General features: G+C 51.0%; 6 protein-coding genes across 6 annotated transcripts; 1 reads left to right on the forward strand and 5 right to left on the reverse strand.

The window, feature by feature from the left end:
- Window positions 1–321: 321 nt before the first annotated feature.
- ugp1 (UTP glucose-1-phosphate uridylyltransferase) lies at window positions 322–3,030 on the reverse strand. The gene is made up of 2 exons (XM_025532407.1): window positions 2,892–3,030; window positions 322–2,061 (listed from the first exon to the last, which is right to left on the reverse strand). Exons 1-2 carry the CDS (start codon window positions 2,991–2,993, stop codon window positions 598–600), a joined length of 1,566 nt encoding a protein of 521 aa, XP_025382583.1. The 5' UTR covers window positions 2,994–3,030; the 3' UTR covers window positions 322–597.
- A 3,580-nt stretch (window positions 3,031–6,610) lies between these two features.
- On the reverse strand, window positions 6,611–11,542 carry BO83DRAFT_432250 (putative membrane bound C2 domain protein (vp115); the record flags this gene model as incomplete). Its single annotated transcript, XM_025535612.1, has 7 exons — window positions 6,611–7,945; window positions 7,995–8,137; window positions 8,189–8,329; window positions 8,384–10,795; window positions 10,851–11,106; window positions 11,193–11,255; window positions 11,330–11,542. 7 exons carry the CDS (start codon window positions 11,540–11,542, stop codon window positions 6,611–6,613), a joined length of 4,563 nt encoding a protein of 1,520 aa, XP_025382584.1.
- A 2,646-nt stretch (window positions 11,543–14,188) lies between these two features.
- Window positions 14,189–14,574, reverse strand: BO83DRAFT_184523 (uncharacterized protein). The gene has a single exon (XM_025526499.1). The coding sequence runs from the start codon at window positions 14,535–14,537 to the stop codon at window positions 14,295–14,297; it is 243 nt and encodes an 80-aa protein (XP_025382585.1). The 5' UTR covers window positions 14,538–14,574; the 3' UTR covers window positions 14,189–14,294.
- Window positions 14,575–16,438: 1,864 nt separating this feature from the next.
- sti1 (Hsp90 cochaperone STI1) lies at window positions 16,439–17,552 on the reverse strand. Its single transcript, XM_025532408.1, has one exon. It carries the CDS (start codon window positions 17,230–17,232, stop codon window positions 16,618–16,620), a length of 615 nt encoding a protein of 204 aa, XP_025382586.1. The 5' UTR covers window positions 17,233–17,552; the 3' UTR covers window positions 16,439–16,617.
- On the reverse strand, window positions 17,422–17,784 carry BO83DRAFT_383174 (uncharacterized protein). Its single transcript, XM_025532409.1, has one exon. The coding sequence runs from the start codon at window positions 17,763–17,765 to the stop codon at window positions 17,430–17,432; it is 336 nt and encodes a 111-aa protein (XP_025382587.1). The 5' UTR covers window positions 17,766–17,784; the 3' UTR covers window positions 17,422–17,429.
- A 217-nt stretch (window positions 17,785–18,001) lies between these two features.
- BO83DRAFT_421483 (RPC34 RNA polymerase subunit family protein) lies at window positions 18,002–19,866 on the forward strand. The gene is made up of 2 exons (XM_025534996.1): window positions 18,002–18,542; window positions 18,608–19,866. The coding sequence occupies exons 1-2, from the start codon at window positions 18,286–18,288 to the stop codon at window positions 19,416–19,418; spliced, it is 1,068 nt and encodes a 355-aa protein (XP_025382588.1). The 5' UTR covers window positions 18,002–18,285; the 3' UTR covers window positions 19,419–19,866.
- Window positions 19,867–19,891: the final 25 nt, after the last annotated feature.

Consider the following 19,891-nt stretch of genomic DNA (forward strand, 5'->3'; position numbering starts at 1 on the left):
CATCAGAATGGAAAACTATGAACGTTGCAGCTGCGATGATCGCGACTGAAACAAGCCAACCCAGTGAGAAGCCAACATGGAGCTAGATTTCCGCCGAAGCAAGTTGCAGGGGACAATAGATGGCACAGAAACAAGGCAGCGGAAGCCCGTTCCGGCGGATACAGAGAGCCATTTGCACGTGATATTCCAGCCACGCATGACAATCAACATCTACTCCTACGACTCATGCAAATTCTCATATGATACAAAGATCCAAAGGTGAATGGTATGAATTGGACATTACGTACGGTGATATCTCCTAGCTAAACGCTGGCCCCCACACTCTGCAGCTTTTTTCCTCCTGAGAAACCCTTTTTGACCCAGCATTCCGGCGTCCAGGAGAGAGAAGAGGGCGCAGAATGCTTCCAATTAAAGAACACTAAACGACCAGAATAAATGGCCTCGGCGAAGAAGAAGACAAGTGACTCCGCTCAAACAGAAATTCTATCAAGCCCACCTAGCCAATTCGTGCCTCGGTATCATCCCAGATGAGACAAAGGGGCAACGACGACCTTTTTCGGAAGTAGGAATTAAGCGGCCGCCCATGGATGCACCAATCTAGTGTTCCAGGATGCGCAGGGATCCCTGCACAACGCAGTTCTCAAGCACGGAACCCGGAGGGATGTCAATGGTGCTGCCTTCCGTGGCCACAATGATGACAGTTCCCTTGAGCTGCACGTTGCGGCCCAGGTTGACGGCACCGGTGATGGTGAGGTGGTCCAGCTCGACAATGCGAGGGATGCTGGGGATGTGCTTCTGGAAGTCAGAGACCTTCTTGAAGTCGGAACCGAGCTTGATGACGGGGACGCCACCGAAACGGTTGGGGTCCATGACAAGCTGACCGTGCTCCAGGCGGTACAGGTCAGACTTGACCAGCATCAGGTCGGAGCAGGTCTTGACGGGCAGGAAGCGGCGACGGGGAACGTTGACACCGTGTCCGTTCTTGAAGTGGCGGATGGCAGCACCAACGGCGGTCTCCAGCTGGTAGATGGCCTGGTCGGCCTCACCCTTCTTGTCAGCAGGGATGGACTTCTCGTTGGCGATGATCTCCATCTCCAGCTCATTCTCCTCCACCACACGCTTGATGGCACGGAGGCTCATCCAGATGTTGTTGGTGTTGAAGTACTTGAACTTCTTGATGGACTTGAACTCGTTGACGTGCTCCTTGGGGACCTGAGCAATTTCGAGCAGACGGGCCTTGCCCTCGTAGTCAATGATGGTACCACCCTTGACGTCAGCCTTGGTCTTGTCGGTCAACTCCATGATGTACTCAGCCTGGGTGTCAACCATGTGCTGAAGAATGCGGAGATCGACGACAGCACCCAGGTTGTCGGCGTTGGACAGGAAGATGTACTCGACACCACGCTCGAGGAGCTTGTCCAGGGTACCGGAGTTGTACAGGGACTCGAAAACGTCACCGTGACCGGGAGGGTACCAGTCCTGCAGGGGGGCGTCGAAGGACTTGGGGGCGGGGAGGAGAGAGTCCTTGATGATACGGGGGTAACGGGACTGGTTGAAGGTGATGATGTCGACGTTGTGGCCCTGGTACTTCTTGATGATCGACTGGGTGTCCTGGTCGGTGTTGAAGGAGTTCATCAGGACGAAGGGCACGTTGACGTTAAAGGTGCGGTTGAGGTGCTCGATCTGGCGGACGGACAGATCCAAAAAGGACATGCCCTCACGGACCTCAATGACGGACTTGGGACCGACACAGCCCATGGAGGTACCCAGACCACCGTTGAGCTTAACGACAGCCAGCTTGTTCAGGAACTCAACGGAGGCCTCGCTGCCGAGATCGTTGTAATTGACGACCTGAGAGGGCTGGGGAGGGGCGATGCGGTCCCAGTTGACCTCGTTGCCCTTGGCCTTGTCGTTGAGGAATCTGCGGAAGAGGGCGAAAAAGTTGTCCATCTCGGCCTCGAAGCGCTTGCGCTCCGCGGCATCGGGGACGGTCTCGGCGAGGGCGTTCAGGGCATTGCGCATCTGAGAGGCAGCCACGCTAGTGGAGGCATTCTCGAAGGCCTGTTTTATAAAGACGGAGGTTAGAATATACCATAACCAAACAGTTGCAGTTGCAGTTGCAATGTCCTGTAGCCGCTGTATCCACGGTGGCCTCTGCACGTGGACCCTGTCTGTCACCCACGTATATATGGAATGAAATGCATCCTGCCAAATATAAAACTGACAGACCACCCCAAAGACGTAACGTGGATACGCAACAATGCCCAAGCCAGGAGGGGCAAGGACAGAATCACAGCCCCATGACACAACTTGATGGGGCAGGACACTTAACAAGTAAAAGAACATAAAAAGCACGCCTGCAATCACCGGAACGAAGACATGCGGGGGATCAAAGGCAGCGGCAGAAATGCTCAGTAGTCGGTCATAGAACACAAACATTGAGAAGAACGCGAAAGACGCAGGCGGGGTAACGAGAGACATGCATGTATGGAAACATGATTCGACCCCATCCTGCAGAGCCATCGGTATGCAAATAGAAAGAATGAGAAGCACTAGGCATATTGCCCCTTCTGGATTATGTATATCGGCGACATGACGTATCACATGGCTGATTGCCATTGATACACCCAGCCCAACGATAATATAAGGATAATTCTCGTCCATTTTATAATGGTTGCAGCAAAACGAGAGGCAGAGAGATGGAGAAGAGAAGAGCGCGAAGGACCAGTTGATTCTTGAGATCCGATCTGCCTAGAGCAATCGCGCTCCTCCCTCTTGCCATCCTCCAGCTCCTCCTGGTAGGCTGGAAGCCGTTCGTAGAAGGCGCGAGCGAAAGGGTGGACCACGGACAACGGTGCAACAAGGAAACATCACACAGCGACAAAACTTACCATGTGAGACTGAGACTTTCCGTGGTGCTTGCCGAAGGAGGCAGCACTCGCGGAGTCGCTCGCGGGAGCTCTGAGGTGACTGGGCAAAGCCTTGGAAGCCATTGTATGAAGGAGGAGTGGTTGTAGGAGGGAGGGTGTAAGGATGTAAACACGGGATGCGACGGCGGGTAGCTAGTCACTGCTCACTTGAGACGGGAAGAAAGGTTAGCGAGGTGTCAGGGAGCTTGAAAGAATGGGAGCAGCTCGGGAAGTCAATGGGAAAAAAATAGGGGGGAAGAAAGAGTGGAATTGGCCAGCAGGACAATTCTAAATGCTGGCTGGGGGAGAGGGAGCGAGCTTGGAATGAGGGGTACGTGTGTATGCCAATTGCCACGTCCAAGCGAGTGACGATCGTTTCGGTCATGGGCAACGCTTCGACGACAGGCCATTGGTGCGACAGCGGAAGGCAAACAATGGATCAGAGGGGAGGCAGAAGAGGATAGTACACATACCAGGCACGATGGGAGCAGCAGTAAGAGAAGGTGATGGAGGGGAAGATGGAGGGGGAGAGAGAAGGAAGAAGCAATTGAGGAGAGATGGAGAGAGGGATTGGATGGAGAATGGGGGAGAGAAGAGAAGAAAAAGAGAAGCCAGAGAAGAAGCCAGCAAGATGATAAGCAGCAGCGCGACGGGGGGTCCCTCCCAAGATATATTCAATTAATTACTTACTACTCCGTACTAGATAACTACTATTATTTATTTTTATTTTTAAAATTATTCTAGACTTCTGGAGGGAGGGGGGAAACAGATGGATGAGGGAAAGATTGGACACCTAAATCATATTGCCAAATAATAATACGATGACGATTGAAATCCATCCCATCTGCCTTTCTGGGAAGAAATAAACCAGAAAAATAAAAAGTGGGGAGCATCCAACCCAGCAGGGGCTGCGTCAGGTACCGTTTCATACAGCGTCATAACCACAAACATCTGGTGGCAAGCAGGCCCAACCAGGAGAGAAATTACGGTACAAGACGAAAAGAGTCGGGAGGGGTGGTGGGTGGGCAAGCCCAACATTCCCACCCCGAAGAAATATTTATTTCCTTGGTAGGCCAGCCAGTAAGTTATTCTTAGCAGCTTTTTGGACCCGGAATCCGCCGTCTGGCCAGCAAGTTGAAATGAATTACTTGATATCTGAGACCTTCGATCCTCTCCATCACTCTCTTTCTGTCGTTCTCTCTCCCTTTTTTTTTTCGATAACCGGGTGTGAATCAGAACCCAAACCATGGTCATATTTCGCACACAGAAATAATAAGGTTATTATTCCTTTCCCTTCTTCTTCTTCTTCTCCTTTCCTTCTGTATACCCAACAACTTACAGCCAAACCTTCATGAAATATGGAAGAGGGGTAGGGTAAACTTACTGCATTGATTACCTGCATAGCAACATGCCAACCCGGGCCGATCGCAACGCAGCTCATCATCTGACAGTTGGAATATCTCCCTCCCTCCCCCCCTCCCCATCAGTGCCCCCTTTTTTTCAGGGTTCAATAAATACTATTCCATGCCTGCCCCACTTTGTCCTCGTCACCGCAGTTGTCTTTGCCCCTCTTAATGTTGGGAATTAACAAGCAACACCTCCTGAAACAATAGCTGAGAATATCATTACGCCGAATGAACGGGAGAGAGATCATTCTACTTGGTAGTCTAGATAGATAGATACTCTGTAACTACTGTAAGTACAATAGCTAGTAAAGTATCAGGTATGAAACCATCCTGCAAGTGCCCCTCTTTCTTGGCCTGAGGATAAGAATAATACCACCGATAATACACATCATAATTCTTCCTGCAAAAGCAGTCATGCCCTAGCTACGGAGTACATTGAAAGTATAACTAACGTTCAGACAGCAACAGAGATTCCATTACCATGGGATTCCCATTGATCCACCCCAACGAACCGCTGTCAATATGCCATGCAGCTAGTATTCCGTGTCATTGTTGCCACCCAATTTACTACCAACCGACATATACTACTACTAGTACTCCCTACAAGAACGGAAATCTTGAAGTGAAACTATCTGAGAAACTTGACTTACTTTAGGCACATAGATAGTTACCCAATAAGTCTAATTTCATTTCTAATTATAATCCCTTCACCAGCTTTTCTCTACCCCTCCTCCTTTCTACCTTCTACTACCAACTGCTTCCCCCCTAATAACTTAGCTATCCGAACTACGGAGTAAAAGAACTGTGTATAACTATGAACTGCGGCCCCCTTAATTACCTCCCCCAAAAACCAAGTCCCAGTCGTAGTATCTATCTAATAGCTACTAGTATATTAGTATACAACTAAGTGGGTAATTCTCCGGACTACGCATCCCCGAAAAGATGACTCGCGCCACGAAAGCTCAGACCATCCACGCTAAAGGAACAAAAAAAAAAAATAATAACCAAACCAAGCTGCATGTATGTTACTTATGTCTGGTTTCCTTGATGCAAGTGCGGACTAGTCTAATAGCTAGCTAGCTATCCTTGTAGCTCTGCAAGAAGATTCGCCCCCCCCCCCCCCCCCTACGTTCCCCTTCTACAGAATGAAATGACGGTATACATGTACATGTATGTATGTCAGTCCAACCGAACCCAACCCTACCTACACCTACACCTACACCAAGACTAGTTAGTAGACTTTGACCTAAAGTAATAGATACTAGATGGTAGTTATGAACACCTGGCAAACCCACAATCAGTCCTTCCTCCTCCGAACTAGAGAGAAATCTCGGCAAAGATCCGCCGCCCTCGCCCATCGCCACGATCACCTTTCGGAAAGGCCCGTAGGTAAGTAAGTAAATACTAGATAGTACTAACTTAGAGCCGAGGACAACTAAGACCAGCAAAGCAAGACAGGTTATTTTAGTCTACTTTGTGGTTAGTGAATGACGGGCCAGATCGTAATCGAAACGACTAGAAAACCATGCTAACCACTAAGTTAACTAGCTAGGTATACACCAAGTATTTAGTCTAGTTAGCAAGTTACTTTTATTAGTCGCCTTAAAAGTAGGATTGAGTTCCGAGGTGGATGGGACGAGATTGATGGTAGTGGGGATGGATGGTGCCAGTTCATTCATTCCCTCAGTCAGGAGGGGGATAGTTAGTTGGGCCTCAGGTCGAGACCCATCAGATGGATGTCTTGTCTTACGTCTTCAGCAGCCCCTCCAATGATGAGAAGAGGCTCAAGCACCTGCTGGTTATCCCGCTCTCTGTATGGAAGTGTCGGTCAGATTATTCCGTCGACTACTACTCCGTACGGGGGGTATCAATAGCCGATCCAGCCACGATGCAACGATACGGTGGTTTAGAGTTATACTACTACAGTAGTTTCTTTGACTGGGCGGTGAATCGGGATAAAGTCAGAACTACTCCGTAGGATAGCTGACACCTTCAGGGTACAGTTCGATCACAATATCTACATCCTTTACCCTACAATCACTGGTCCCAACCCATCGTAGCAAATTTTCTGATTGTCAGCCGCCCAATTCAGCGGTATCCAAGCAACACTACGCTAACTCGAACAATCCCCATGGATATCACATCTCATCTCGTCATGTTAAGCAAATCAAAAAGACAACGGTGGTGGATGTTAGGGGGGAAACAACGATACAAGTAATAGAGTCAATGTCAAAAAGTGGAAATAAAAATATACAGTGAAGTCGTCAATGGCATATAATCGCGGATCAGCATGAATCAAGCTCCGCTGACACTCCGCTTGCCGAGGAAGCTGCGGCGACCCGTCTTCTTAGAGTCCGGGCTGTCCATCACCTCCGAGGCTCCATCATTGTTGGAGTTAGCTGTGCCCGGACGAAGGTTGTTCTCGGACATCGCAAAGCTGCTGCGCAGAGTGACCGTGCCGGTGCCAATCTTGACCTGTTTATCTTGACCGGCCACAGAGCCCTGGTCATCCACGAAGAAGAGTGCCTCGCCCAGCTGCCCGTCCGAGCCAAAGGTGGAATGGTCAACCACCCGCACCTGGTATTGGGCATCGGCCGTCGTGTTGTGCACGCGGCACGTTTCATGCGACGGGTCGTAGTAAACAGGACCGCCGCCAGACTTGATAGCCTTACTCTTCAGGACCTCCTTGGCGCCCTTGGGACCGATGGCCTTAATGAAGACTCGCACGTTGGCGTTGGGAGGGTATCCGGACGCAGAAACGACCGAGATAGTGGCCGTTCCCGTCTCGCCCTTACCAGCAACTCCAAGGCGGTCGCCGTAGTGAGACGCAACGCTGCGACTGCGGGAGTGCTGCAAGTTGTTGGTGGTCGCCGAGGCGGGAGGGGTCTCTCCTTCGACCAAGATGGCCGCAGGAGCGAGGGGAGCAGGAGACTCCTCCTCGGCTTCATGCACGCTGGACGCATCCTCGCCACGGAACCGTCCCATAATGCCATTCTTCAGGAAAGAGGAGCCTTCGTGCTTGAGGAAAGACGCACCCTTGATCACGTTGCCACCAACGAAGCCGACTCCCTTGACGGGAGCACCGACAATCTTGCCGGGAGTGGCGAACGTACCAGCGAACGTAGACGATCCCTGACGTGAACGAACCACGTACGAGGGCTTAAAGAGAAGCTTCAGGCGAATCGCACCCGACTTCCCGTCGAGCGGGAGACTAATCTCCTTCGACTCGAACGGAGTCAGCGAGGTAATGTCGAAGTGGGTACCACCCAAGTAGTCGGCCTTGTCACCGAAATCCCAGTCATACACATCAACCCGGCAAGTGCTATTGAGCCGAGATTTGATATCGGTCTCAACCATTTCATTCCACGCCGGATGCAGCGTCTTCTTCTGCACCTTGGTCTTGAAGACTTCCTTGTCGTTGAGACGGAACTTGCAGTACGGATCACTGAAGCCGTTCCGATCAGCAGACGGCAGGTCGGCAGCATCCAGGAAGTGCACCACCAGGGTTCCCATGTTGTTGATACTCTCAGTCGGGTCGAGCTTCATGGTGACGGGGATATACCGGGCACTAACGGTAACCTTGCTCACTTCTCCCTGAGCAGAGCGAAGGGTAAGGTCGGTGGGAGTATACTGCTTTATGTTAGCTGAATGACAATCAGTCAGGAGAGAGGGGCCTTACCAAGATGCGCTGCAGAGTGGTAAGGGTATCTCCAGTCAGCTTAGCAACCGTGTGGTCATCGCTCTCATCCTTGGTGTTGTTCTTGTCGATGATCCGGAGAGTAATCTTGGAGAATTCGAGTTCACGAACAAAGGCATCGCCAACTACAATGCATCATTAGCTGAGTAACAACAATATTCTGGAAGGGTACGTACCATCGTCGATCTTGGCCGTCTTGCTGCGGACCTTGGGCGAAGAGTAGGCAGGGAACATGTAATCATCCATGAGCACTTCCACCTGAACGTTGGGGCGAGAGAGCTGGACTTCATGCACGTTGAACACGATGAAACCAGATTCTGTAACGGAGTCAGTTTGGAGCACAGAGCTGAAGGGCATCGAAGCAAACGCACCGTATTTGGTAAGATCCTCCGCAGAGATATAGGTCTTGGGCACCTCCTTGATCGATTTAACCGACATTGTTTCCGAGTCCTTAGCAGTTTGCGGCCGAGTGCCGTTCGTGTCCAGGCTTGCGCGACTGCTCTGAGCCTCGGGAGTAACACCATTCGGAGAAGTTCCATTAAGAGCAGTGGTCGCCTTGGAGTCCACGCTAGCAGTCTTGGAGTGACCGCCCACACGCTTGGAATCGGTGCTCTTCCGTGACAACTCGGCTCCCTCCGCATCGCCATTGAGATTCTCTTCCTCCTTCTCCTCATCCTCGGGGTTGACCACGGGAATAGAAGGGTAGAAGGCAACGGTGTAGTTCAAGATACCCTTCTGAGAGCGGCCGCTGCGCAGAGGACTAGAAATAAGCTGCCTTTCATCGTCAATCTCATATCCGCCTTCCTCGTTCTCCCGGACGTAGTCGGAAACACGAAGATCAACAGAACCCAGTGTACGATCGTCATTGATGGTTTCCTCATCCATGACCTCCAGAGTAATCTTCTCTTGGGGGCTGTGGACGGGAACGTAGACCACCTCGTCCCATTCGGGGTTAAGGTTATTCCTGAAAGTGACAGTCCGTGCTTTCTGGTAACCAGAGAGCAAAACCCTTGCGTATGGGTCGGAAGCACCGAAGGCTTCCAAGTTCCGAAGATCACTTGCACTCTTGAAGTGGAAACGCATGACACCAATGGGATCAACATAGCCGGAGCCTCCAGCAATTCCAGCCAGTGCAACAGGCTTCCAGTCCAGAATCAGCTTGGCGCGGCCCGACTTAGCACCGTTCAGATGGAACCATTGCTGGCCCTTCTCCATCATCTTGAGCATGTCGTTCATCTTGATCTGGTAGGTACCGATGACCGGGTCCCTACCAAGGTCACGATCATCCTTGATGACAAGACCGAGACGGGCACTCTTCCTGTCAGTGACCAGGAATTCCTTGGAGGCATTCTGGAAGATAGGGTTGTTCGTGCGCTTCAGCTTCTTCGTGATGTGGATTTCCTTGCCGTTCAAGAGGAGGACACCGTAAGGGTTGAGCTGGCCAACCATACTCTTCGATGCGTCCAAGTCCTTAGCCTGCTCCACGACGAAACGAGCGATACCGGTGTTCATTTCCGGGGGCGGTTGAGTCTGACCATTTTCAAGCTGGGTTCCCTCCAAGACAGGGAAGAACCGAATATCCGCATGAACCGCACCGCGAGATCTTCCGCCTGCCATGACTTCCAGGAAGAGACCCTCGTGTTCGGCCTGCTGTTCGAGCCTCTCCAGAGGAAAGGTGGCAGCTCCCAATTCCTTGTCCTTGCGGAACTCGTTCCAATCATACGGGGTAATAGTCAAAGACTCAGCAAAGGACGTAATGATAACATAGATCGTTTCGTTCCACCTGGGGCTGTCGGTATCGCTGATGGTCTTGGTGCGACCCAGTTCAACCCGATTGTTCAGAGAGACAACCGCATACGGATCAGGGGTACCGGCAAACGCGTCAGGGTTCTTGAGCTGGCGAGCGCCGTGCAGAGTGACAGCAACGACACCAATGGCTTGGTCTATTGCGTTGCCAGCCAGCATCTTGGCGATTTCAACCGGGAAGACATTCGGAGCGTACATCATCGGGCGCAGATTGTTGTGAATCTGATCCTTGATGAAAGTCTCCAGACCAGGGATGAAGTTAATGTCGAAACCGAGGGTATCACCACCAAGGGGTTTGCAGACATAGTCGATCTCGGGGGGTTCCATGAAGCACACATCCACTCGCTCGATATGAGGGAACGGGATTTGCAGCTTAACCTTGACGCGCATCAAACCGGTGCAAGCCATGTCTTCGACGATAACATCGAGACCCTTGCTGACCAGACCTTTACCCAGTCTGACTTCCAGAACAACCTTGGGGTTGATCTTGTTCTTCAGCTGGCGGGCAGTCAAATCCATAGTGTCGTTGGGCGTGAAACTGAACTTCCAATCCATGATGACGGTGTCGACCTCGGTCTTGGGGTATGTCTTGACGTGCTCCAAACGCGGCGGCTTCGAACCGAGCACGAAAGTCTTCAGGCGCAGGTTGTCGATCATTGCCGGGGTTGAGGTACTCAGGACCTGATCAACCGAGTTGATGATCGTATCACAGAGGACGGGAGCGTAGATAGGCCAGAACTTGACCAAAAAGCTGTTGATCCATTCCAGACTCTCGGTGTCGGTTTCCAGGCGCTGCTTGGCCATTTCACGGTTCACATCGTCTCGGAAGTTGCGGCGGACGCGGCGAATGGACGTGCGGTAGTACGTACTACAAGCGGCCATGACAATGAAGATCCAGGCCAAACCTCCGCCTAGAACTGCGATAACCCATGACGAGAGACAGGCGAACACGATGACACCAGCGTTGTGGTACCAATCTAAGCAGTCAGGTCAGTTTCCCCTCGAGCGGCTAAGAGCTGCAGATCTCCTCACCTCCAAAAAACTTGTCATCTAGTCTTCCCTCCAGGAACGTCTGGTGATCCAGGAGTGTGCCTTCCTCCTTTTCTTCCTGTGTTGGTTGGTGTTCAAACTGCGGGGCCCAACCGGTCCGGTCGCGAGCCCAGCGCATGTCTTCTTCGACATGAGCTTCACCATTTGGAGCAGCCGAGGCCTCGTCGGCTTTTTCCTGCAGGAGGTCGGTGGCGGATCTCGGAGGGGGTAGGTCGTACTGATCAGGAGTGCCGTCGTCCTATAGTAGGCCAACAGTGCTTAGCGATAGTTCTCTGGGGTAAAAAGCAGAACAGACAAAGGCAATGATTTGGGTATGAAGCTTACTTTGTCGGTCACGACAGCCACACCTTTCGGTTTATGGTCATGATGAAAGCCTGGGGGGAGACGCTAGATACCAGGGAAGCTCTTGTCAGCTCACAGATGCCCACGCGACACACCCGTCAATCTCGGGGAGAACCTACAGCTCTTGCTGCGGCAGCTTTGTCGTCCGGGGATGCATCGGGATCGAATTGATAGGCCGGGACGCCAGCCTTTCGGGTCTCCTCGACCAGAGCCTTTTCGACAGCTTCGGCCCGGAGGTGGGACTGGGGGTCCTGGGAGGCTTGCTGGGCGACCTCAATGGCGCCCTGCTGCTTCAATTCGGCCTTGCTGCCCTCTACGTCTTGCGACGCCATGGCTCTGAGGGGTTTGAGGAAGAGGGTGCGAGCCTCGGGTGAAAATTCACCTACTACAAATCCCCAACCGGTACAACCTGGATAATCCGGTCAATGGAACTTGCCTTTTCCCCTGTTCGTTTGGTGGGTGGTGATGGTAGGTGAGGGGAAATCGCAAGGGGGAGGGGGAGGGGGGAAGTTTGAGAAATAAGGATGTGAGACGAACAAAGGTACTACAAAGGACACAGAGAGGGAGCGAAGAAAAAAAAGTGGATAAGGATAGAGGAGTTGAGGGACCACGCCGAAGGAAGTGGATAGATTGCTGGCGCTTAGTGTTTGGATGGTTGCCTTGCCGTGGGACGGTGGAAGGCCTCCGCAGCGGGGAGGTGGCTCAGGCACGGCAGCTCCGGGAAAGCTATGGATGGGAGAAATGTCGGGGATGGTCGGGGGGAATGGAAGGTAGTAGTAGGATGGGGATAGGAGCAAAGGGAATGGGTAAGGAGGGAATTGGGGGAGAGAGAGAAGCGGGAAACAAGCTTTACTTACCTGAAGGTTAAAGCCGGATGATGATGATGGGGGAGGAGAGTAAGGAAAGGGGAGGGGAAAAGGGAAAAGATACGTAGTAATGAGGAGGAAACGGGGAGGAAGAGGAAGAAGGGAAGAGGATACCGAGGAGACAAACGAGAAGATGATCGATCGGGACGAAAAAGAGATGAGTGGATTGAGTTCCGCAAAAGTCACAGCAACTTTCTAGCCACTTGCGTCAGGGAAAAAGAGGAAAGGGAAAAGGAATCGTGGCTGGTGAAGGCCACTTTGCTATTCTTGGTCGATCCAGACAAATTTAGACCCTTTCAGCAATTCCGATTATTTTTTATTATTATTGCCATTGCCTAGGTGGGATATATCATCATATCATATCACATAACTAGTACTAGTACTGTAGGGACTCGAAACGGTGACGGCTGCACGACCTAATGTCGGTACCACTGGACTCAATTGTGACAGTTTTCATTTAATAAGTAATTAATATCTATGCGGCAGATGTGGCCATGACATCAAGAGCACCCAAAAAAAGCAAAGACGAGAAAATCAAAAGAGAGAGGATCTTCGAGAAGAAGGGAACGGCTGCCGATCGCCTCCAAGGCGACCAATTCTCGTGGAGGCAGCATCTGCATTACTGTGAGCCCTTCTCCCCACATCTGCCCCCTTCCAGATTCCCGGTACGCCGTCTCACTCCTCCCTAAGTACTAACGATCAGGAGATCTCCAACTATTTACAAAGTACTACTATATACAGATGGCAGTGGCCATATTCCATCTTTTTCCCCCAATTTAATCGGGAGATAACAACAATCAAAGAAATTCTTCAGTTTCACCCAGTTAATTATCTACACGAACAACAAGAAGTATCTCCGCCGAGAGTGCACGATCCGAAACGCCATCTACCATGGATATCCTGTCAAGCAGCGGACCATCCCCGGCGCGATCGACTAGTGGGCGCCGGTCTACGATCTATTGGCATTATGGATTGTGCCCTGCACCGCCACCGATTGGGGTCTTCTCTCCTCTCCTCTTCCCCCCCCTTTCTTGGTTTTCCGCCACAATTGCGGGTTCCTCTGCCTCTGATTTCCGAAGTTCTCCTCTCTCTCGCAGTTTCTTTCGGGCTTTGGTTTGGCTTTCTTCGCTAACTAACCATCCTAGAGCCGGAATTCTAACCCTCCCAGGGCTTAGTGTTGACCAGCACACATTGACTACAGTCCCAATGCCACGAGTCATGCTCGTTCTTATTTGTCAATTCTGACCTGAGAATATTAACTGCAAGTTTGGTTGGTAGCCCTAAGGTCCATACCCCCTCTCCTCTTTAGTAGTAGTATGGAGATTTTAATATCCAATATCCAAAGAGCGAGAATAGTAGTACTAAACTACTAAGAATACTAGGATTGATTCCCTTCCAAGTTTACACTGCATGCGTAACCCCTTCCTAGTCAAGTATAACCTCTAAATTCTAACTAGGGATCCATCATCATCATCATCCGCGCTAACATCGTTATCCCATGCAGGAAAAAGTGGCAAGGTGCTGTTACACGTGGCATGCAATGAACTGTCCATTTATCCCATTATCCTTTTCCAAGGCTGCAACAATAAGAAAAGAACAAATCTGCAAGTATACATAATAATGCAGGCAGGCTACAGCGCTTTCACGATTCACACTTGGTATTTATTATTATCTTACAGCACACTAAAGTGATACAATTATAAATCAGGAACAAAAAAAAAATAAAGCAACCAAATAACAAGAAAAAAAAAAATGAAACAAACCCTTGTACCCTGTCTACGCAATCATCGTAGATCCAATCTGAATTAAGAAAAGGGAAAAGAAAAAAAGCAGTCGGTTAGTTAGTTAAAACTTTGACATGATAGTTGTTTTGTTCCAACGGATCTGCAATTTTCTCACACACTTTCTCTTTAACTACTAACTGTTATCAGCCCGTGTCGGGAATCCACCACTATCGATCGGCCTATCTACTTGGCTGTAATGCAAATCTCACCACCTACACAGTACACACAGTATGCCACCCTCCATAAGTGTAACTCCGTAGTACTACTCACAAACAAATAATGATATATACAAACCCCATCCCAAACGAAACCCCAACCCTAATCCACATCTACATCCACACCCCCAACTAACCAACTAACAAACAAACAAGCAAAGCAAACAATCCGGAAATGACTTCCACACTGATTAAACCTGACTAACCACATTGTACTAGCTACAGCTCAGCCCAGCGGGTTTTGCTCTCTTCCTTCTCACCAGCCACACACATACCCAAAGAGGGAATGAAGAGTGGGCAGACCGCTGCCCAGTAAAAAAAAAGTACTACGTACGTACCACAGCAGGAACGATGAACCAAACGGCACGGACCCAGACTTGATGGATGAATGGATGAATGGGCGGAGAAAAGAAAAACAAATTTGCCACAATGTAATCTCACACTGCGCGATTTGTCCCACATACTACATTGGTGACTAGTGGATATCAGACAATTCCTTTCGGGTCCGATTGGAGATAATGGAGATATACCACCACCACCACTACTACTACTACTACTACTATTTATCTACTTACAAAGAGTCAACAGTTCTTGTATACTATATATCTAAATTATCTATCTATCTATCTGGTATGAATGCTACCCGATGACGACGCACTCGTTGGAATCAAAATCCCACACAACACGAAACTCAAATTAAGTTATCCTTTTGAGGTTTAATTCACGAGTGGCTGGGAACTGAAAACTGGAACTAAGACTGAGGCTGGGTCTTCGGAACGAACAGTGGGGGTAAGCTAAGGTAGAACTAACTAACTACCACTTATGTCCGAGGTTTCGCCTACCGCGGGATTTACTCTTTGGATACGCCCGACGACCATTGGAAGATGTGTTGATGGAGAGGGAGGAGGTAGTGGTTGCTGGGGAATTAGATCTTTGAGACAAGGGACGGAGTACCTTTCGTAGTTATTACCTCGCCTACAGTAGTCAAATGTGAATTCATTCATTCTTATCGGAAGAGTCGGAATAGATATTTTCGGAGTTATTCTATTTCTCTTCTGCCCTTTGGCTTATGTCGGCAAAGTGTGATGTGATGTGGTGTGGTGTGGCTGGAATGCGCTGAAAAAGGGAAGAAAAGTGGTTCGGAATTTAGATCGCGTCGGGGATCGGGGATTACCCACCTGGACCATCTGTTAAGTTACTACTTTAGTCAAAGAGATACTGCTCTGAATTTGATCACTGGAACGGATATCGGCTATCCGATTCGGATCTAAAGCCAGATCTGGATCCAGAAAAAAGGCCTGTCTGCAATCTTGATGTGGCTTCGCTGTAGTATTAAGCAAGGGAGCAGGCATGTGGCGTGGCGGTCTACTACTACTACTATTTTGCATCTCGGTCATCGCCGTCACTAGGTACTAGTTAGTTACTTGCTGTCTTCAATTAGTAACTCTTAAGCTAGGGTGGGGGTTAAGTTTCTCCGTGGACTACTACTAGTCGGGTCTTAGCAAACGTTGCAACTTGCAACTGATATATAATCAATTCAGATGTCATCTCATGTCACTAGAATCACATGCATCGTAATCGCCGTAAAAAACAAAGACATCAATTAATCGCCGTGCCAATCCAGTCCGCTTTTTCTTCATTTGCATTACTAGGAATGTGTGGGCTTTTCATTTATACTGCTCGCTCCTCACCGTCCCAGACGGATGACACCAGCCGCCATCAGCTTCTGGATCTTCATCCGCACCTGGGCGTTCTTCATGTGCTCCTGCAGAGCGGCAGGGTCGCTCTTGGCCTGTTGCAGAATGCTCTGCATGACAGGGTCTTGGAGGATGGACATGATCTATGAAGAGTTAGTCGAGACATCCTTGAGGCTCTCACAGGTCATGGTCATGGCTTACCTCGGGGTCGTTCTGGATTCTCTCCATGGTCTGCTGCTCGGTCTCGCCGGCACGGGCGCTGAACTGAGCCTCCAGGCACTTCTGCTGCTGCTGGTCGATCTCGCGAGCGTGGGTGCCATCGTCGTGCTCGGAAGCTTCCGTGCAGGCATCCAGAGCCTTGTTGTACTCCTTCATGGCGATCAAGGCCTGAGCCTTGCGCATGTAGGCACGGATGAACTTGGGGTCACGCTTGATGGCCTCATCGCAGTCCTGAACGGCCTGAGGGAAGGCCATCAGCTTGATGAGGGCGGCAGCACGGTTGGAGTAACCGCGGGGGTCCTCGGGCGCCCGCTTGACCATCTCGGAGAAGGCCTCGACGGCACCAGGCCAGTCAGCCTCCTGGAACTTCTTCTGTCCCAGTTCACGGGCCTTCTCGGCCTCAGCGGGGTCAACGTAGGCCTCCTTCTCGGCCTTGGCCTTGGCCTTCTCGGCGTTGCGCAGCTTAGTCAGGACATCGGGTGTGCGGTGCTCAGTGAGCGATTTGTGGTAGTACTCGATAGCCTGGGCAAGGTCGCCCAGCTTCTCGTGTGCAGTACCGATTCTTCCGAAGGCCCTGTAGACAATCGAATTAGCAAACGCGTCGGTAGATCGCACGCACAGGTATCTTACTTGGCAAGAGCCTTGAAGTCAGCACGGAGCTCACGGCCCTCCTCGACGGCCTTCTGGCAGGTCTCGATGGCGCCTTGGAGGTCACCCTTCTCGAACTTGGCAGCACCAAGGTTGTTGAGGTACGTAATATCCTTGTGCAGCTCCCAGGCCTTGTTGTAGTGCTCGATAGCCTCATCGAACTGCTTCTTTTTGTAGAAGTCGTTACCAATCTTCTTCTCGGCGTCGGCAGCTTCCTGGGCCTTCTTCTTGGCGATGGCCTCCTCGTCCTCAGGCTCGGCCTCGGGCTCGGGTGCCGGCTCAGGTTCCTTCTTCTCAGCAGCGGCAGGGCGAGCATCAGGCATGGGCACATCCTCCTCAGCCTCGGGGGCAGCACCGGCAGAGCTAGCCCCCTCCGGGGGAGCGCCGAAGCTCATGTCAATACCCAGCAACACACTCATAACCTGCAAGAAGCGAGGGTCTTGAATCTCCTGACCAACGCTGTTCGGGTTCTGCTGAATGCGCTGGAGCTTGGCCATGAAGTCGGCGTCGGCCAAAAGCGGTGAGGTCTTGGGGTTGCTGGCCAGCTTCTGATACATCTGAGGGTCGTTGAAGATACCACCGAGTCCTCCCATAGGGTCACCAGTAACACCGTCGGCCGTGGCCTCGGCCTCGATAGCCCTCTTGACAGCATTAAAACCGGTCTTGGCCTGTTCGTTGGTAGGCTCGAGCTTGAGGGCCTCTTCGTACGCATCGTGGGCAGCCACTACACACGCATTAGTAACCCAGATCCAGTCTCATCGCACTACATCTCTCAACTTACAGAGGTCGCCTAGACCACGGTAAGCGGCACCCTTGCGGAGCCATCCCTTCGACCAGTCCGCCTTGAGATCCGTAGCCTTGTTGGCATCCTCGAGAGCCTTCTCGTATTGGGATTGCGCGGAGTAGACAGCCGAGCGGTTGGAGTAGAGAATGTGGTTTGAGGGCTCGATTTCGATAGCTTGGGTGAACTTCTCACTATAGGCCAATCAGCTGCGGTCCATGGCTGAGATCCTCCCAGACGTTTTTGCAAGCGGGGTAAACCGGGGGAGAAAGATACATACACCGCAGTAGCATAGTCCTTTGCGGAGAAGGCCTTGTTGCCTTCAGCTTTCAGAGCGTCAGCCATGCTGTATAACTTCCAAGGGGTATATGATGTAGAAGCAAAAGGATGGAAGCGTGGTGGTGAGTTGGGGAAATAAGTGAGAGACGGGGGCAGCTGGACCGGGCAGATCAGTTAAGCCGGAGCTTCTTCTCTTTTGCCGGGAGCTTCTCGAAATTTCCGAGAGCCAGGCTTCCAGCCTGAGGCCACAGCACAGATCATGAGGCAATAAGGCTGCAAGGCAGACACAGGCTGTCAAAGCTAGGACTGGCCCTAAACCCTTCCGGGCCAAAGTGACTCCCCCGCTAAACCCAAAGGGTAAGAAAAGCCGCCAAAAACATCTTCTTTTCGGCCTGCGAAACTCGATTCTCCCTCTCGACGACCGTCAACTTTGCGCCTGCTTTCCCTGCCAACTCCCCGGGCATTGCTTTGTCCCGGCTTCTGCAGCGACCGTCCGACCTGGGATGCATTCTTGATCATGCCCCTTCACGAGCCCGTCCGGTGATAGTTTCCTGTTAACGACTCCACTACAATCGTCGTCGTGAAAATGGCCTCCGCGGGGCCGTCAGGCAGTTCGGTCAACGAACTGGCCTCTCGACTTTACGACGCCTGTGTCAACCAGTTCCCTTCCGATCATCTGTTCTATCAGCAAGATCTTTTGGGTCTGAACATTGTCCCCAAGAATGACCTCGCCCTTCTCTTGAGCTGCGCCCAGTCGCTCGTTAACCAGAAGCTCTTTCGGCTTCTCCAGGGCAAAAATGACCGCTTAGCCTGGAAGATTATTTCGCGGGATGATGCTGAAAAGTAGGACTATTTTAAATCGTTGAGAACTTGACTTAGGAACTCTTCCCACTAACCCTCCTGCTTAGACTTCGAGACCTAAGCCCCGACGAGAGTTTAGTCTACAATGTCATCCATTCGACAGGACGGTCCGGTATCTGGGTCCGCGCAATTGGCAACCGCACCAACCTCCACAAATCCATTCTCGATCGCTGCCTCAAGTCATTGGAAACGAAAAGCTACATCAAAAGCGTTCACAATGTCAAATTCCCAAGCCGGAAGATGTACATGTTGGCGAACCTCGCCCCGAGTGAAGACGTGACTGGAGGAGCCTGGTTTACCGACGGAGTGTTGGACGAGAACTTCATCAACAGCGTCGCCGGCTTTATCGAGTACTCCGTGAGCCGGAAAAGTTGGTACGAGGCCCCCTCCTCGGACGGTCCTCGAAACAAACGCATGAAGACCGCGGACGGAGGTGTAGCTGTCAAGCAAGAAGGCGCTCCAAAGGAGTACCTCCCCTTCCCAGCCGGGTATCAGGGCTACCCCACCATACCTCAGCTAACAGCCGCCGTGAACGAGAGTGGCATCACACCGGTCCGCCTGGGCGAAGAGAGTATCACGCAGCTCCTAGAGATGCTCTGCTACGACAACAAGCTAGTATCCCTGAACAACGGCGAATTCTACAAATCCGTCAAGAACCCCGAACAAGTCAAATCCCAACAAGCGCGCAAGCCCCGGACCGACGACGCAGGCATCGACGACAGGCTAGTAAAGAACGGCATGACCGAAGCACCCTGCGGCAATTGTCCGGTTTTTAAGCTCTGCGCTCCCGGCGGAGCTGTCAGTCCCGAGAGCTGCGAATACTTCGACCCCTGGCTAGAAAAGGCCCTCGGATTTTAATTTTCCTTTATTATCTACCTCATACTCATTACACCTCATATCACACACACTCACACACAACAATTCCTGTATACAATTAGCGCAGCATGCGCCAGATGATGTTTGTTTGCATAGCGACGGCGTTCACGTCTGATATTGGGATCGGCCATGGAACAACGGTCTTCTTTTCTCAATGTGGGCAACCCAAAAACAAAAGAATTTCTATAGGGCTTTTATTATATCTTTTCTAGAAAAAGAAAAAAGGATGGAAAAGCGAAGGGCTGCGGTGGGAAGGGATTGATGATTGGATGGATGGATGTCGGTTTGACAACTGCCTGATGCTACTTATTAGCTATTCACTATACTACTAACTAGTAATTTGGGTTTTTGTTGGCTGGGTTGTCCATTGTAGTATATAGTACTGTCGGTTGTTTGGATGGGCTGCTGTGGCACATTCAATGGAAGAGAGAACTATTACAGTTACAAATAACTAC

Source organism: Aspergillus eucalypticola (genome assembly GCF_003184535.1).
Source record: "Aspergillus eucalypticola CBS 122712 chromosome Unknown BO83scaffold_42, whole genome shotgun sequence".
Classification (NCBI taxonomy): domain Eukaryota; kingdom Fungi; phylum Ascomycota; class Eurotiomycetes; order Eurotiales; family Aspergillaceae; genus Aspergillus; species Aspergillus eucalypticola.

What these genes read in the sequence shown, in the direction of transcription:
- ugp1 (XM_025532407.1), bottom strand. Translation starts at nt 2,993, where the DNA reads ATGGCTTCCAAGGCTTTGCCCAGTCACCTCAGAGCTCCCGCGAGCGAC. An exon ending in GAAAGTCTCAGTCTCACATG is followed by an intron (nt 2,062 to 2,891) that starts GTAAGTTTTGTC and finishes TTTATAAAACAG; the next exon opens with GCCTTCGAGAATGCCTCCAC.
- BO83DRAFT_184523 (XM_025526499.1), bottom strand. Translation starts at nt 14,537, where the DNA reads ATGTGGGACAAATCGCGCAGTGTGAGATTACATTGTGGCAAATTTGTT.
- sti1 (XM_025532408.1), bottom strand. Translation starts at nt 17,232, where the DNA reads ATGGGAGGACTCGGTGGTATCTTCAACGACCCTCAGATGTATCAGAAG.
- BO83DRAFT_383174 (XM_025532409.1), bottom strand. Translation starts at nt 17,765, where the DNA reads ATGGCTGACGCTCTGAAAGCTGAAGGCAACAAGGCCTTCTCCGCAAAG.
- BO83DRAFT_421483 (XM_025534996.1), top strand. Translation starts at nt 18,286, where the DNA reads ATGGCCTCCGCGGGGCCGTCAGGCAGTTCGGTCAACGAACTGGCCTCT. An exon ending in TCGCGGGATGATGCTGAAAA is followed by an intron (nt 18,543 to 18,607) that starts GTAGGACTATTT and finishes CCTCCTGCTTAG; the next exon opens with ACTTCGAGACCTAAGCCCCG.